At 38.2% G+C, this 17,761-nt stretch overlaps 1 protein-coding gene across 2 annotated transcripts in view; it reads right to left on the bottom strand.

Moving 5' to 3' along the window:
• Nucleotides 1-17,761, bottom strand: part of ACVR1B (activin A receptor type 1B) — a 44,280-nt gene that overhangs the window by 11,516 nt on the left and 15,003 nt on the right. The window contains exons 1-4 of one of the 2 annotated variants that reach the window (XM_072654721.1): nucleotides 13,190-13,213; nucleotides 8,530-8,769; nucleotides 7,328-7,570; nucleotides 5,381-5,611 (exon numbers count right to left, since the gene is read on the bottom strand). In XM_072654721.1, the coding sequence (XP_072510822.1) occupies nucleotides 5,381-5,611; nucleotides 7,328-7,570; nucleotides 8,530-8,704 (649 nt within the window). In that variant the 5' untranslated portion in view covers nucleotides 8,705-8,769; nucleotides 13,190-13,213. Of the gene's footprint in view, nucleotides 1-5,380; nucleotides 5,612-7,327; nucleotides 7,571-8,529; nucleotides 8,770-13,189; nucleotides 13,214-17,761 lie in introns of those variants that run through there. The other variant, XM_072654720.1, reaches the window with a different exon arrangement.

Genomic DNA, 17,761 nt, shown 5'->3' with positions numbered 1-17,761 from the left:
TTCATTCAAGACCAGAGTTAAGGAGGAGATAATGGGAGATGAATGCTATGTGAGATGAGGATCGGGGGGAAAAGGGGGAGATCTTTTAGAATAGTCTACATTTTTTTTGAAGTATGAGGCAAAGTCCTCAGCTGGAAAGGTGGTGGCAGCAAGGGGTGCTAGAGGAAGCTCAAGAAGTATTGTGAATGTTTGGAAAAGTCACTTTGGAGAGGGGATAGCAAAGCAATTAGGGAAGAACAGAATATTTCCCTTGCTACAAGTGAGGGCCAAGATGAAATCAGAAAACATACATCTGTAGTGGACCCAGTCCACACAACAGAAGTGACCCATAACAACTCAGCTACAGCCTCCTCACCTCTTCCACTCACACCAGAGAATAGATCCTGGAAAAACCCAAGGGAATTGCTTTCCTGATTGTGACTGCCTATCTGGGAACACTATTTCAGGAAAGCCCCATCTTAGTTCCACTTCACTTACTAATTCTCGGTCGTCATTTCACCAGCTGCCTTGCCTTACCCTACCCTTTCTAGTTCTGGAACTGTGATCAAATCAACCTTGCCATTTCTCTTGAAAGGAATGTGTCTGTTCTAATCTACTCCTCTAAGATTCCACGTGCCATCTCTATAATTTTCCAGATCAAAACGCTGCTCACTAAAAACCACATTCCATATGTGCTGTCTCTTCCATTAGGGTATAAGCTTCCTAAGGATTTTTGTATTTGTATCTCCAATACTTTACAGATAGTAAGATAATAATAATGTCTAATACATGCTTATTCATTCACTCACTTTACAAATTCAGCTTCATTGAAAAACCAATGAAAAGGAAATTGAGAGTCAGCATATTTTTAGGTTTCATTCATTCATTTATTTTTAGGTCTCCTGACTACCTAAGTTCTTAGATTTCGGACTAGGATTTATTCTCATGAATGAAATATCAAAACAAAAAGCCATTAAACAGAAGGAAACATAAAAAGGAAATAGCTGGCCTTTGATACTTGCATGAAATTTTCCTAAGCAAGTCAGGAAGAAAATATGTTGTGTAACAGACCAGCTTTGAGTAATTACACAACTACCCAGAGATACAAACTCAAAGGATGAGATGATCATCAATGGTACAGTAGCAATCTGATGAAACTTATTAGGTCATGTGACAAAGTCTTTCAATTTCTCTTCTATTTTTCATAGCCAACTCCCTGGAAAGGCTCTATCTATTCAAGTGCATATCGCTTATTTCATTCTACATCAGTTTATATAAATCTTTCCAAGCTTCTCTGCACTCACCACATTTATCATTTCTTATAGCAAAGGTATTAAACTCAAATAGAAATGGGGTCACTAATTGGCACATACGGATCCCTGCAGGCCTAATATAGACTTAGTTTTAAAATGTTATGTTATCTAGGTTTTACTGTATTTTTATTTACTTTGTTAAACAGTTCTCAATCACAATTTAATCTGGTTTGGACTGCTCTGGGAAGTGTTGATGAGGAATGGACCACATGTTTGACACCTCCATCTTATAGCACAGTAAGATTCCATTACATTAATGGAAATCTGTGAATCCAGCAGAACTGCTGTACATATTTTTATGTGTAAATGTCTCTTCCTTAGAATGTAAACTTGCTGCAAGTAGGAACTGTTTTATTTTTGTACATGTAACCCTTGTACCTAAAATAGTGCATGGTATGTAACAGTTACTTAACAAAACTTGATTGATATATATTTGTAGCATGGGAATTTGTCATCTGTCAGTCCATTAAAGACAACTAGCTTCAGCTGAATAATTCTAGACACCAGATTCTGCTTTTTAGGAACTAAATTTTTATAGCTACAGTAATACACAACTTCTACCAGTTCCTTGCATAATCTACATTGATCACAAATTCTGGGCTCCTATTAATTTCTAGTGGCAATGACTTGGTCCTAAATTATCATCATAAATCCTACTATTTTCGTAAACAAATATGTATTAACTCAGGTATTTGTCCAATGCTTCTTTATTAACATAGTGTTGTCTTGACCACTGAAAAGGACCATTGAAAACTTTTGATTTCACTCTTGGATCTTAGCTGTTTCACAGACTGCATCCAGAAGAAAGCCGCTTTCAGTTATATTAGATAAATCCCATAGCATGTACCTATTATAAGTCTTTACTACACTGCTCAATTAAGCAATGTTTACTTGTTCCAAAAGTATTGTTTATCATACACTCTAACAATGTTTAAGGATTCTTTTTCTTAGGCTGATGGACCCTGTGTTTTGTTCATATTCTATAGAGATTTTTTTTTTTGGTGAGGAATACTTTAAAATCTGTCATAGTTCATTTTAAAGTTCCAAAACTACATTAAAACTAGTCTTGGATAGATGCTAACTGCTTTAAACACATTCTTCCCAACCAGCTTCCATTAAGATTGCAAGTAAGAATATTAACAAACACAGCCATGGCCTTTGCTCCTACATTTATACTTGCCCAGAGAAGACCAAAATATTCCTTAAGTATTTACTTCTACTTATTCAATGCAACCTTTGGATCAAACTCAAAGCATTCAGTCTCTACTTTTCTTGGCATCCTTTACAAATTTTATGCTTAAATCCAAATGACATTTTGATGTCATCGGAGAAAGATTCCATGAGATAAAGGTGCTGTTTATAGGAGTGTGACCTATATTTGGAGGGATCACTGATTTTCTCACCTTTTGGTAATAGATACGTATTACTTTCTAATGAGAAGGGATCAGGCATAAGGATCAGACTTGTGTCTGAGAGCAAGCTGGCAAAATGTTAGGCTAGTAATTCGTGTGCCAATGTCAGGCATTTATGCCAAGAATTATGGATCTTCTCTGGCCCCAGCAATTTCAGGTTTTACAGAAAAGCGGGAGTTTCATTCACCTCCCTTAAAATAACTGCTCTAGTTTTCACTGTATTATCAGTGAACAAGTGTTCCTGGCTTGGTCCAACTTGAGTTTCTGTTAGGCTGGACCTTGTGAGCAGAAATTAGGATCATTTTTCCTATCATCCTTCTTCAGAAACTGCTTCACAACTCTGATTGCTTTACTTCTTAAACTTCTCTAATTGTGTTTTTGATTAATACTACATTATTTGCTTTCTTCTTTGCACTTATTCTGAATCTTTTTTATTGTCTTATCCTTTGGATTTTTACTAGCTGACTGCAGAAACTTAGTATCTTTATATTCTTTTGTTTTTTCTGATTTCTTTTCCTATCTCTTTTTTGTTGCCTTTAATTGGGCAATTTGGTGTTCAAAATTCCTAATAAGTACACCAGCCAGGTAGTATACATGATCTTCCATTGCCTTTCTGTGGTTCTTCAATAGCTCTGTCAAGTCACTTCTGCCACTGGTGTCTGATATCTGTCCTCAGCAGGACTGCTCTAGACCTCCATGTTTTTTCCAACTGTTCTTACTATGGAAACAATTGTCACATCAACTGCTGTGCACAGGTCCTGAAATGTTTTTATACTTTCTGTCAAACAGTGTTAGAGAACGCATTTGTTTGTGATGATCATAGTAGGTACCAGCTTTTAAAAGTTACTGTTTTTTTTTGGGGGGGGGGTATAATTGATTTGCTAATAATACTCATGCTATCAAACTAAAAAAAGTGCCTTTTGGAATTCCAGTATAAGTATGTCCATCCCCTTTTCAAAATTATTTGAGAGTGCAGTGCTGTTTTTGTCATGTTCTGTTATAAGGCATATTGTCTGGATTTTGCATAAAATAATAATTTTCAATGATGGCAAGATCTTCATTTTATTTCATCTAATATAAACACAAGAATTGTTGAAATAGGTCTTTTTTTAAATGATTGCACTACAATTGTTAGCAATATGTTGTTTCGTGATTTTGAGCTAAGGATATCATTGACAAAAAGCAGTATGAAGTGCATGCCTACAACTGGTAGGATGTTTCTTGTTTTGTTAATGAGCCAGCACTCTCACGTAACAGAAGTATTCATGGCGTCACTTCATTTTACATGCACTTATGGTTTGCCTGCTTTTGTCGGGCAAGGGGAGACAAAAATCAATCCTCGGTATTCGTGAGAAGGAAACTTGAGATTATTATAACGTTTTAATGGAAAATTGAGAAGTACACACACATACACACAAGCAAATCAAGAACTACAAGGATAAATAATCCAGTATCAGTGGAAGAGCTGTGGACTAGACACAGGTGTCCCAAATTCCAGACTTTTTTTACGGAAAGTGATAAAGACTAAATAAAGGGATAAATGATTTTTTTTCTTCCTTAAATCTAATACAGCTCTCAACAGCTAAATCCCTGTTCACAGCCAGCAGTTCCAACGAAGGGAGTGGCTTCCAAAAAATCCTAACTCTTGGGTTCTCATTGTCAACAGAGGGCCCACCCAATACCAGCTCCCACTTCTCTATTACTGTGGTCCACAGTTAAAGTATGGGTATACTATTTTTAAGTTCAAAGGAAAACTCTTCCACATTTCTGTTTAAAGATCTAAAATTTATAACAATGGGTGGTAATGTGATTTTTTTTTTTTTTTTTTACAGAATACATACTCAAAGTAGTTCTTTCTCATTTCCTTACTTGTCTGGGAATCAAAGACTCTTCCCCCTTGTGGCAGCTGAAGATATTATTAACTCCCATAGCAGTAAGGAATACAATTGCCTGCTATTGTTTTGGAAGACAAGAAAAATTTAGCACCTTCCAAAGACTTCAGACACTAACTTCTAAAGTTACCTCAGAAGTTCCCAAGGGCTGAGAAAATAGTAACAGGGTTCCCACTTTACAAAAAGGCATAAAAAGTCCAAGTCACTTGCCTTGTATTTGAAAAACACCTAAAAGCCAGGAATGGATCACTTCTACAATGCAGAATGGACTTATTTCCATGACAACAGGTAACTAGGCAGAGTTTCCAGAATTGATTTTCTCCTTTCCCTGCCCCCACTAGAAAAAATATATAGAGCTAATTACTCTAGATCAGTGGTGTCAAACTCAAATAGAAACCAGGACCATTGTATGTAAGCTGCATATAAAAATTCCTATGGACAAATACTGACTTAGAAAACCACATATTAACATTATCTATGTTGTACTGCATTTCCATTTATTTTGTTAAATATTTTCCAGTTACATTTTAACCTTGTTGGGCATGTTTAACACCTCTGCTCTAGATCATTCAAATGCTCAACTGCCATTTGGAGTTATCTTATTCTATCTGGGATTAATAAATCTTAACTACTTGTTCAGATCTTTGCTTTCCTGAATAAAACAAAAAACTACAAGCTCAAGCTGTGTTATGTATGAATTCCTTTCAGTGCCCCTTTCATCTACCAATGATGTTAGAAAGCAGCATCATTTCTTCTCCATCCTATACCAAACCCAGTCCTTTACCTTTGTTGTCAGCAGCAATAAATCCAAGAATATTTTCATGACGTAACATGACAGTCTGGTATATTTCTGCTTCTCGAAACCAAGACCGTTCCTCCCGGGAGGAGAAAATTTTCACAGCCACATCTCCACCCCGCCATCGGCCACGCCATACTTCCCCAAATCGGCCCTTGCCTATGATCTCTTGTAGGACAATTGTACGAGCCACTGTGCGTTGGACAAAGAGTGGTAACCCTGTGGACCAAAGAAGAGAAGGTGATACTAAACTATAGGCTTCTAGAAGCCAGCCCATTATATCACTTTATAAAATGTCTAACCTAGTGCCACATGTGGAAAGGCATTTAGTACACTCAGTTCTCAAATATCACTTATGATAATCTAGTCTCTTCACAAATTTCCAGCTAAATTCTAAGCTTACTACCATAAGACTGAGCTAAGGAGATTGGAGCTAAAGAGAAGAGTGGGAAAAGAATACAAGTGTCCATTACTTTGTACTATCCCATGCCTCTCCTCTTTCCTAGGAAAAGTGAGAGCTGAATGTAACCAATCTAGTATATGAATCAAAAGATTTGCATTTAACACTGCACATTTATCAGCTGATGCAACCAGTTATCTCCCCATCCACCCACTCTTCTCTGCTCCATGCATTCTGATGGAAGAACTAGAGCATGAGATGATCAAGTCTCTAAAAAAGGGTGAAGAGAGAGCTAAGTAGCTTGGAAGACACAAACATTCAGAGCCATCCACTGGTAGCTTCCCTCCTCCACTAGAGGGCAGTGGTGTGGGACACATAAAAGTGGAACAGAGGACAGTTCTCCAAAGATCAAGCCGTATATTTTCTCTTGCTTTCTCACATTCTAAAAATAAAAAGGTGAGACACTTTCAAGTGCTCTGCTATACCTAAAAATATCTCCCACTTTTGGGGGGAAAGTTTTGTCCTGCTTGAATATTATTTTCCCTATAATGCCTACTGCCCTGCCAATGGAATGAGACATTAAAATTTACTTCAAAAGGAAAAAAAAAACCAACTTGTCACAAAGAAGCCATCTATCTTCACTGGATTTAAAATTAAAAAGACTTAAAACTCAAATTCCACTGATCTTGGGAAAGTCACTCCTTCTTGCCTATGAAATGAGGAGGTCGGGCTAGATGATCGCTAAGATTCATTCTAGCTCTAATATTTGATATCTGTTGCAGTGACAACAATGCTTTTTAAGGACATTTTTTTTCCAGCAATGGAAGATTAGGCTCCCTGTAGTTGTATCCAGCCCCAAAAGATCCACATCAATCATGTAGATCCCTAAGGTCTGAAGAGTTTTAATAACTTCATCCTAAGATTTTAATGCTGGGGGTCACATTCCTGTTTGATTCCTTTGATGAAGCTTCAGCCAGGTACGTAGCAAGCCACTCAGCAAATGAAGTTTCAAACTTCAAACTGTTTCAAACTCATCACAAAATCCTAGTACAAGTAAATAATTCACCAAAGATCAACTCGAAGCTTCAACACTCAGTGTCCTTAAATTCACCTTGTAGATACTGCAAGATCAATGATTAGCTACTACCACCTTATAGGTATTGTGCACATGCTCAAAGTGTCTGCTGAACAGCGTTCTACCAACTAACTTTTTGCAATCGTCACTCAGGCAGAACCAGCAGAATGTTAATAGCTACATAAATGCTAAATTCTAGAAGTGATAGCATTTTCAGGATGAAGGGTCATTTATATTTAATTTGAGGGATATTAGGAAATAGAAAAAATTACGTGACCCTCCTACCTCACCTTATTACACATGGAGCTCCTGAGGAAGGGGAGTTATAAAAACACCAAGTGACTCACAATCCTGGTAGAAGCAAACACAGGATGATCGGCCTACCCCATCTACACATTACCCTGTTGGGAGACAACAATGCAGGCTAACCACAGACACAATGCCCTGGAGAACTCTGTACCTGAGCCAGACCCTGAAGTAGACAGATCGTAGACAAGATCCTGAAGTGTCTTGTCTTTGGACAGACACATTTCACAAGACGGATCTTCCATGTCCAGCCGCTGGCGGTTGTGATAAACCCGTTGATGATGATGAATAACAAAGACGACGACAATGATGATGAGAAATAGGAGGAACACTGGGCCAGCAATGACAGCGACCAGCTCCACAGGTCCCCACATGGATGGGGTGTCCTTCAGGTGACCTGAGAGATTTCATAGGTGGAATAAAAAAACAGTACAATAAAAGAAAGTAGTGAGACAGGGTTTCCATAAAACACCCTCAAAAAGGACATAATGTCCTTCCCATCTCCTTTGGCTTCTCCTTTTAGTGCCAGTTGAGCCAGCTCCTTTACCAATAATTCTTGTACACTAGATCAGAGTTCCTTAAACTTTCTCAGAAAATAACCCCTTCTGACAGCTTACTTGGAGGTGACCCAATTACATGGAAAATCTGTATCTTTCTTCATAGTCCACAGTATTTGAGGGTACCAGCTCCTCTCTGCCAAATAATTTCCAAATTTTGACATTCTCCTCTCATATTAGTCTCATTTCTCTTTCTTCCTCCCCAACTACTGTTGTAGAGTTTTCTTCTAATTACAATCCACATAAAGGGGACTTCCAAAAGTCTTTGCTCTTTGGGCCAAAAAGTTTAAAATTCCAGAGAATGGGGAGCTATTGTCCCTCTCCCCTGACAATGTACCTTCTTTCTCACAATTGCTTATGTTGCCAACCCCCATAATCCATCTCTCTTCACTTTACTTCTATTCTCAACAAGTTAGTTCTCTGATTATCCCTACAACTGAAAACCTCTACTGCCTCCAGCCCATTCCCATCCCTATCACTGACTGACCTTGGTTGACTTTTCACCAGTTTCCTGCAACTGTTTCATTGTACTTCTTTTTCTTCTGGGTGGCAGTGACTGCTCCCAAGCTCTGCTTCCATGGAGATTACATTCAAGGTTTGATGTTCTCCTCACCAAATCCCTAATCCTCAAACACTGAGATCCCTTCCCCCATAATCTTGGGGGACACTGAAATGACAAGGGGTTCCCCTCATTTATCAAAGGAGTCGCAGTAGATGGTAATAGATGAAATTATGTATCTAGCCATCCCCATCTCCCAAAGATACAATAACCAATGGTTCTATAAGAATATTCACTCACCACTGGGCACCCTCAGGTCAATCTTGTTACAGAAGTCTGTGTGGCAGCAGTGTGTGTTTCGAACATGATCTGAACTGAGGCAGTAGAAGGGCTTTCCTACAGGGACCAGCTCAGCCTGGGGGATACATGTTCGAGAATGGTGCTCCATCCCATCCATGTTGGAAATGGAAACCATGCAGACCCCATCCGTTTCGCATGTGTAGTTGGTGTGCACACAGTTTGTACATGAACATATCAGAGCTGTTGAAAAATCAGAAACAGATGTTGGTAATGGGAATCTTGAATTTTTAACATCCCTATTCATAAAACTAGCCACAGGGAATAAAGATGAGTTACATCTATCAAGAACGGAGGTGGGGACATGAAGATATTAGCCTAATCTGGTGACAGCTTTTTGACTTACTCCATAAACCAATTCTCTATATTCTACTGCTTTCTCCAAAGCACCACATTTTATGTCAGAGACATAAAGAAAATTAGCTTCTAATCTAACTTCTGATCAAAATGTATACTTGGCACTCCCATTACCCTCTTCCTTTTTTTATACTTGAGTATGACTTAGGTACCACCATCAAAGAGTTTTTCCTTATGCTTCTGAACTGGGGGGAAGGAGAGATTTGCCTTTCTGTACTACATGAAAGGAAGACCTAAAAGAGGAAAATAACCATAGCAAAATAGCTATGTGAAAAACTTTTTCACTGAGTTTACCAACTCTGATCATCTTTCCTTTTCCTTTGTTCACCCTTATAACCAGTCCCCTTGGTATTTTCTCCTTTTGTCTCATACTGAAAAACTGACTTTAAAATGCTTAAAATGCAGAATGTGCAGTAGTTAAGAGAACTAATGATGTAACTATTAAGCATAAAGTGTGTTTTATAGACATGTAAAGCACTATAAATTAATTTAGTGTGTCTGAAAGTCAGTTCAACAGTCCTGGAATCTGAAATCCTTTATTTATTCACACAACAGAAATAGCACAGACAGCAGTAACCAGATCTCCCCACAATACTGTCTCCTGAACATTGAACCCTAATCCTGACTTCTTAACACAAAAAGAAGACTTTGGACTTGGCTACCCAGGTCTTTAAGCTAAGACTACTAGTGCTGACTGAGGCACTTACCCATTAACAGATGGAAATGGGCCACAGACTGACAATAAAATGGAAGTAAAATTCAGTCACTGTCAACTTGGACTGAATTCAAACCATGGCCTATAACTAGTCTCATAAGATACCATCCTTTCCCTACCCTTTGCCACTCCCAATCTTGCTCCCGTTCAGACACAGACAGTCTATCTTTGTCTTTTCCAATATCCTAGAACCCTCTCTTGGCCTGGTTACATTGGTTGGTAAAAAGTATACACAACTTTACAATCTTCTGTGTTTTTTCCCAATCTTTCATCAGATACCTATTTCCCAGGAGAAATTCTAACACAAGCAGCTACCTGCTTTAAAAGGTCTGTGTTGTGTTGATGATTTGTATGCCTGTCTGTGTTTAGGGCAGAGAGTTCAAGGGAGTAACTCTTTAAAGCATCCAAATAAAACGACAGGTTTTAAAAGTCAATTCCTCTCAAACTTCCAACTCCTATTCTAAATCATTCCTTTCTTAATCCTTCTTGCTAACAATTTCCCCTTCCCTCTATTTCTTTCTTTTCATAGACTGCAATTTTATCATAAATGGAAACTTAGAGATTTCTGTCACACACCAGAAAAGCCTTTGGGGAGAAACTGAAGGATGTTGGAAAGATTCTGAGGGTACCAACTATTCTGAATTAGCACTGTCAACTGCTTAAAGTATTCTGGGTTCTGAAGGGAAAGTTAAAAAACATATTCCCTTCTGAAAAATTATGGATATTGACTTCTAAATTCATGGTATTAAATGGAAAACCTTGTCTCACAAGGTTTTTCAGACTGGAAAGCTCATGTCTTGCTACGTGGGGCCTAAGCACAGGTCACAACATTTATTCTATTTGGGGGAATGAGAAAAGGAAAACCAACAACTTTAACACACAACTATTCTGAGCGCAGAGAGATATATAAAACAAAAGCAAAGAGGCTCCTAAAAGGATGCACTCTATTGTCCATCATTTATTGGAGTTAGCCAGACAAGAGTCATTCCCATTCTTACTCTCCTTTGATTAAGTACGTGGCCTCTTTCTAGTGAATCATTCTGGAGATAAAACACCCACGTGTGGCTTGTTATTTCTGGGAAGTTCCTAAAGCAATCCTGGCATAAGGCAGGAAAGAGTAAAGTGATGAAATGTATTCCAGACTGGACAAAACACCGGACTGCAAGTTAGGAAGTCTAAGTTTGAATTCTTCCTCCCCTGCTTGAGCTTGCTCTTTATGCTTTCAGCAAGTACTTTCAGACTCTCTGGGTCTCAGCTGGCCCAACTATAAATATTTACCTTAACTGAGATTACAAAGCTGTAGTGTTACAGAGTGCTTTGAGTAAATCAGACAAAGGTTTTCTTTACAAAAATATTTACACATAAATTGAGAATTTGAAAACAGAAAAAAAAAGTCAAGTTTTCTTATGTGGCTAGGCATGGTGGCACCTATCTATAATCTCTTCCGGTGGGGAGGCTAAAGCTGGTGGACTTCTTAAGTTTAGGAGTTCTGAGCTATAGTAGACTAAGCTGACTGGACGTCCACTAAGTCTGGTACCAACATGGTAAGCACCTTAGAGAAGGGGGCCACCAGGCTGCTTAGGAAAGGGACCAATCACAGTCCCTTCAATTGGAACAACTGAAGCTGCACTTCCAATCTGGGACAAGATAAAGAAACTGAGTCTCAGAAAAAAAAAAGGAAGCCATCACTGTTTAAAATTCCAAAGCACTTTCTGCTAATCAAACAACCAAAAAAAAAATTCATGTAGCTTAGGTAACTGATACTACACTAGAAAACAGTGCTTTAAGTTTACAAGTATTTTCTTGAATTTCAATTTAAAAAATGCTTTAAAAATTGTTACTACTCACTGATAAATATAATAAAGGATAATAAAATTATTTGAAAATTTAAGTTTACCATGTAAACTACTCCTGACTAGTTAAAAAAAAAATGAATCCCATGGGGGAGGGGCAAGCATTTATTAAGTGCCTACTGTGTGCTAGACTCTGTGCTAAGTGATTTACAAATATGACCTATTTTGACTCTCACAACCCTATAAGGTATTATCCTCATTTTGTCAATTAGGAAATTGAGGCACTGAGAGGTTAAGTGACTTAAAGCCACATTTGAATTCAAGTCTTTCTGACTCCACCCCTAGGACTCTATAACTGTACCACTAAGCTGGTTGCAATTTGTACTATTCAAAGTCATATTTATGTAAAATATGATAATTGATTCCAGCCCAATGAAAATGTACAATACAAAACAGAATAATGGCACCAGTTCACTGGATTCATTATTCTCTCTGATCTGGACCTATATATTAAATTTCTCCAGGAAACTAAAAGAGTTGAATCATAGATGCTAACCCCTTACAATCTGTTGTTTAGGCATATATCTCTAGTTGCACAGACCTAGCACACACACGCCATACACATTTCTTATTTCCACAATGAATGAGAATTACGGTAAAAAAAACAGTTTGAAAATCTGAACTACCCTGGCCAACTAAACCAGTCTGGCTAGAAACATGTTAGAAAATGGTCAATGTTCAGGCTTCCTTTACAAAGATCTTTTATTAACAAGTTTGCTAGTCAAATCTGGGTATGCCACAAGCACCCCCAGCAGAATTTGAATGGAGTTCCAATACATGGTCAGAACATGGTAGGTGACAAAAACGCAAAGTTAGTCCCTAAGTGAGCCACTGTTTTGAAAAGGCTTACAAGTTTCACTGTGGGTAGAATCAGAACCTGGCTGTACACTAGCTGAAGCATCTAATTTGCTGCTGGGCTTCAGAAAAACATTAAAAAGTAATTACTAACAAGGCAAGTGAAAGCCTCCTTTCCCTTACGAACTGTCATACACTAGGAGGAAATCTATCATTTCTGTTGCTTGATTTGAAATTCATAAGCATGAGCAGGCTTAGAGGCATAGTCCATCCACATTCAGTAATCTATCTTTGAAACAGGCTTAAAGGGCATGACTGTTTTCCTTGACTCCAAAAGATTGGAGATAGTCCCAAAACATCCAAGTTCACCATAATAGTCACCAAAGAATCAACCTATGACTTTTTGAAACTACAGTATTCGCATTTGCAGTCTATCAGTGTTCAGAGATGTTGATCGAGAGGCCCTCAGAAATCATCCAATTAAGCCCCCACATTTTACATATGAGGAATCTCGAAGCTCAGGCAGGTTAAGTAATTTGCCCAAGGTTACCCAGATAATAAATGGAATAACTGGAATTTGAACTCAGGTCCTTTGACTCCAAATCTAAAGCTCTCTCCATTATACCATGCTCCCTAACATCTCTTTTTTTAGGGTTGTTTTTTTTTAAAGAAATCTATGACCTGTTATATAGCAAAGTAGATAATAGAATTTTAGAGGATTAGATTTATTTGCCATAAACATATTTCAAGTTTGAAAGGAATTCCTCTAATTTCACATTCTAAGAATCAGGGCACAAAAAAATCATCTTATCCACTCCTTTTATGATTTTTAGAGACCATGATTACATCTCTATACAATAACAAACATTCATTGAGTACCTACCATGTGCTAGGCACTATGTTAGGTGCACGGGATATGAAGAGAGAAAAGGAATGGTATGTTGAAGGGATGCACTCTACTAGGGAAAAACAACACATACAAAGAAATATAAGTTTACAATTTTTTAAAAGTTTATACCTGTGATTTTATTGGTATGCAGAGCCATACAGTAAGGAAGTTCTATCTACTTGTGCAGACAGATCAACAACTGTTTTTCAATTTATAGTTACAGTTTTAGACCAAGTTTCCTACGAAACCAAGAGGTTAAATGAGTTGCCCATAGTCATGCAGCTAGAATGTTCAGTATCAACGGCAGGGCTTGAACTCATGTCTTCCAGACCTAGAGGACAGTTTCCCTCATAAATATATATATACATTTATAAATTTTTATATATAAAAATATAAAAAGAGAAAATACAACATAATTTTTGGGGCTGGAGAAGAGAACTAAAAAAAAAAACTAGATCAAGAAAACTCTCCCAAAGAATGTGGAACCTAAGCTGAACTTTGAAGGAATCCAGTAATTCTATAAGACAAAGACAGGAGAAAGAACATTCTAGGTATGGGTAAAGGAACCAAAGTGAGAAATGGAATGCTGAGTATCAGGAAGAGCAAGAGGGTCAGTCTATCAGTAACAGAAAGGCACGAAGAGGAGTAATGTGAGCTGTCTCAAGAGCCACATGCGAAAGGCCTTAAATGCCAAACAGGTGTTTGCATTTTGCTCCAGAGACAAAAGGAAGCTAGTGAAACTTCCACAGCAGGAGACCGACATAGTCAGACCTAGATTATACAGGAATTATCAATTAGGTAGTTTTGTGGAGAATGGATTAGACAGCGGGTAGGCTGGAGGCAGGGGGAACAGTACACCATCACATTAGTCCAGGTAGAAAGTGATGAACTAAAGTGGTACTACATGAGTGAAGAGATGTTATGGAGATAGAATCGGTAAGACTTGGCAAATAACTGGCTGGCAGAGGAAGGAAAGGCAGGGCAGAGGACAATCCTTACCTGTTTGTGTTTCTATAGCAGCTTCCTATCCCCCTGCTGTTTTATTAGTTGGTAATCTCTAATTCCATGTCTTTCTTGAGATGGGCAACCAAACCTGCACTTAACATTCCAGGTAGAATTAGAGCAAGGTTTTGTAAAAAGGGAGCATGTTTTCTGTTTGATTTTTAATAACTTTTCTGCTAATGCCCAGGATTCTGTTGTACTTCTTGCCTCTTCGAAAACATTCTGGGCTGATATCTTCAGGTAGCAACAGCAATTTACAATGATAGTTGGGTTCTTTACTCAGATTATAAGTAACTGATCAGCACTCATCATCCTAACAGTTTAACAGGGGTGGGGAACCTTCAGCCTCAAGGTCACATGTGGCCCTCTAAGTCCTCAAGTGCAGCCGTTTGACTGAATCCAAACTTCACAGAACAAATCTCCTTAAAAAAAGAATTTGTTCTGCAAAACTTGGACTCAGTCAAAAGGCCTTATCCAAGGACCTAGAAGGCCACAGGTTTCCCACCCGTGGTATAGCATGTAATATTTTTTCTCTTAAAGGCTTTACCTTTTACTTTTCCACAATAAAATGAATCTGCCTTTTTCATAAATACACCATTTCATCTATTAGATGAACTCTGATAAGTTAATCTCCTTGCCTCCTTTAGAAATCATGTTGTCTTTCCATTGCTTAAAGTTCTAAGTTAAGTGAATGGTAGACAGCCTGGAAGGTGGAAGACCTGGGTTCAAATCCTACCCCTGAGCTATCCTGCGTGAACCTGAATTGAACTGAACCTCTCAGTGAGATGTATAGGCAACTTTCTATGACTCTCTATGACTGAAGTTGCCTGTTCAATGAAATTGCAGGTGCTGTCCCTGTCTCTATGCCTTAGTGACATCTTCTACCACACATTACATATATTACAGGATCTCCTCCAGAATTTTTCATTAAGATGGAAATCATATGACATTCTACCAGTTCAGAAGGTTGAGTCAAGAGAATAGAGTGAAAGCATTTTTGCCTAGCTCACCCAGCACATCTCTTCCACAACAAGCTATAAAAAAACATCAGACTGAATTTTGATCAGGAAAACCAAGAAAAAGTCTAGATTAGTCATTTTTTCAGCCCAGGGCAGCTTAGAAAGACAAAGGGGTCTGAGAACACTAGGGTTGGCACTGGGCAGGTGTACAATATGGCAGCAGTGAGACAGGAGCATTCTAGAGACCAGGGACTGAAAGGGAGATGAGAGTACCTGGACAGGAAGCACTGGGAGAGAGAGTAAGAGATCCTAGCAAGATGGACAGCTCTGAACACAATGTATAACATTTATTATATAGACTTTCTTGAAATGGAATTTATTGCAGTATATTTTGAATCCTCTCACATTCCACTGTGCACAAGGCAATGCTTTTTCTTCTTATTTTATATTTAAGGTTTAATATTTAAAATCATGTTGTTTATGTCTCTTTTCTTATTGTGCACTGAAAGTTTTAGCATTTAAGTTTAAAATAAATTCACAAAATAAAGAAATAAAAAGAAAGAGATCCTAGGGAATCCCTAAACTAACACTGGATACAAGAACAGGTGCCATATGACAACTCTGACACCCATTACCCACTTCCAGGTCAAAGATCCAGGATGGAGAGGAACAGTTGCAAGGCACAAATTCCAGAAACTTAGCTCTGTGGCTCTGAGCCCAGGAGTAGAATTGACACTTGGTTCTAACCTTTAGCCAAACACATTAGGCCCAGTGGAATAATCAGGACAGGAGACTAAACCAAAGGAGAGCCCACATTTCAGTTCCTCTGAACATGCAGAACCAGTGAGCTAACACTGACTAAGTCCAGCAGCAGTCTACTGAAATTCAACTATACGCAAGCCAATGGATCCAACTTGTAGAACTCAGACTGGGAGGGCAATGAACGGACCTCTTCCCAGATCACGTTGCTTTTGGAAGTAGTGAAAATTTGCAGGTCCCTAGACTGAGCTGTGAAAGCAGGAGGACATAAAAGAGCAGACGCTTAGATGAGACATCCCTTTGCCCCAGAAGCGAGCAGAGTCCAACACTAACATAAAGTCCAAAATCAAGAAGCAGGCTAGAAGAATGAACACACAAAAGAACACAACCATAAAAAGCTACTGTGGTGAGAGGGAAGTTTAAGACTCAAACACAGAAGAAGATAATGAATACATCTGTAAGCAAAGCCTTAAAGAAAAAATGCAGATTAGACACAAGTGCAAAAAAAATTCCTAGAAGAGTTAAAAGTGCTCAAAATTATTTTAAAAACCAAATGAGGGCTACTGAAGAAAGATATGAAAAAGAAATTAACACGTTGGTGGAAGAGTCACAAAACTTTAGTAAAGAAAATAATTCCTTGAAAATCAGAACTGGTCAAACAAAAACTACTGACTTCATGAGACATCAAAAAATACTAAAATAAAGTCAAAAGACTGAGAAAAATAGAAGAAAATGTAAAATACAGGAAAAATGAGTGACCTGGAAAATAGATAGAGATGAAATAATTTAACAATCACTGGACATTAGTCCAATGAAACTCAGTAATCTGAGAGGGAGAGAGAGCAAGAGCGATAGCAAGAGAGTGTACCTTGACATCTCATTTCAAGAAATTAAAAAAGGAAAACTGAAAGTAGAAATCAAAGCAATACACTAGTCACTTTCTGAAACAAACCATAAAATGAAAATTCCAAGAAATATTATAGCCAAAATTCAGAGCTCTCAGGTCAAAGGAAAAATACTGCAAGCAGCCAGAAAGAAAGAATTCAAGGACCTCAAAGGCCATAGTCAGGCTCGCACAAGATTTAGCAGCTACTTCTATGAGGTAAAGGAAGATTTGGAATATTATATTCTAAAAGGCAAAGAACTTAGGAATACAAACAAGAATAATCTTGCCAGCAAAACTGAGTATCCTACAGGGAGGAGAAAGGGACATTTAACGAAATACAAGGCTTTCAAGCATTCCCAATGAAAAGAAAATCTACCAGTTCACTGGCAGAGCACCTACGTAAATAAATAAAATCATTTACTAAGTGTTTATAATATCCAAAGCACTGTACTAAGCACTGGAGATACAAACAGAAAAATAAGATGCTCCCTACACTCAAGAAATCCAAACGCTAATGAAGGAGACAACATATGTGGAGGCTTCAGCTGCAGATCTGATGGAAAATTCTCATGGTCCTTAAGGTGCAGCAGCAAAGCAATGTTAATGCCTCTTTTTTTATATCATTATTTAATGTCAGTATTTCCAGGGCTCTTGGGTTCATGGACCTATGCTGTGTCCATGAGCATCCAATGGGAGATGGTGGTCACAGTGGTGGTAGTGCTTTGACTTGCCTGGCATATCCTGCCTCTTGTCTTTCCCTCAGGATGCCCTGTTGCTTTAGTTAGGCTGGCTTGTCATGCATTTATAGCAACAGGTTACACACTTCGGTACTGCTCTACAATTTTACCCTTGTGTTCCTTTGAAACTCTAGGGAGGACGCAATAATTTATTTAAATCTATTGTATCGATTAGATCTAGAGAATCCTGTGCTTAACACTGTTTAGTCTAGTGCCTCCAACC

Source organism: Notamacropus eugenii, chromosome 3, assembly GCF_028372415.1.
Source record: "Notamacropus eugenii isolate mMacEug1 chromosome 3, mMacEug1.pri_v2, whole genome shotgun sequence".
In the NCBI taxonomy this organism is placed as follows: domain Eukaryota; kingdom Metazoa; phylum Chordata; class Mammalia; order Diprotodontia; family Macropodidae; genus Notamacropus; species Notamacropus eugenii.
Note: the sequence above shows the minus strand (reverse complement) of the source record. Positions and strands in the feature narration are given on the sequence as shown.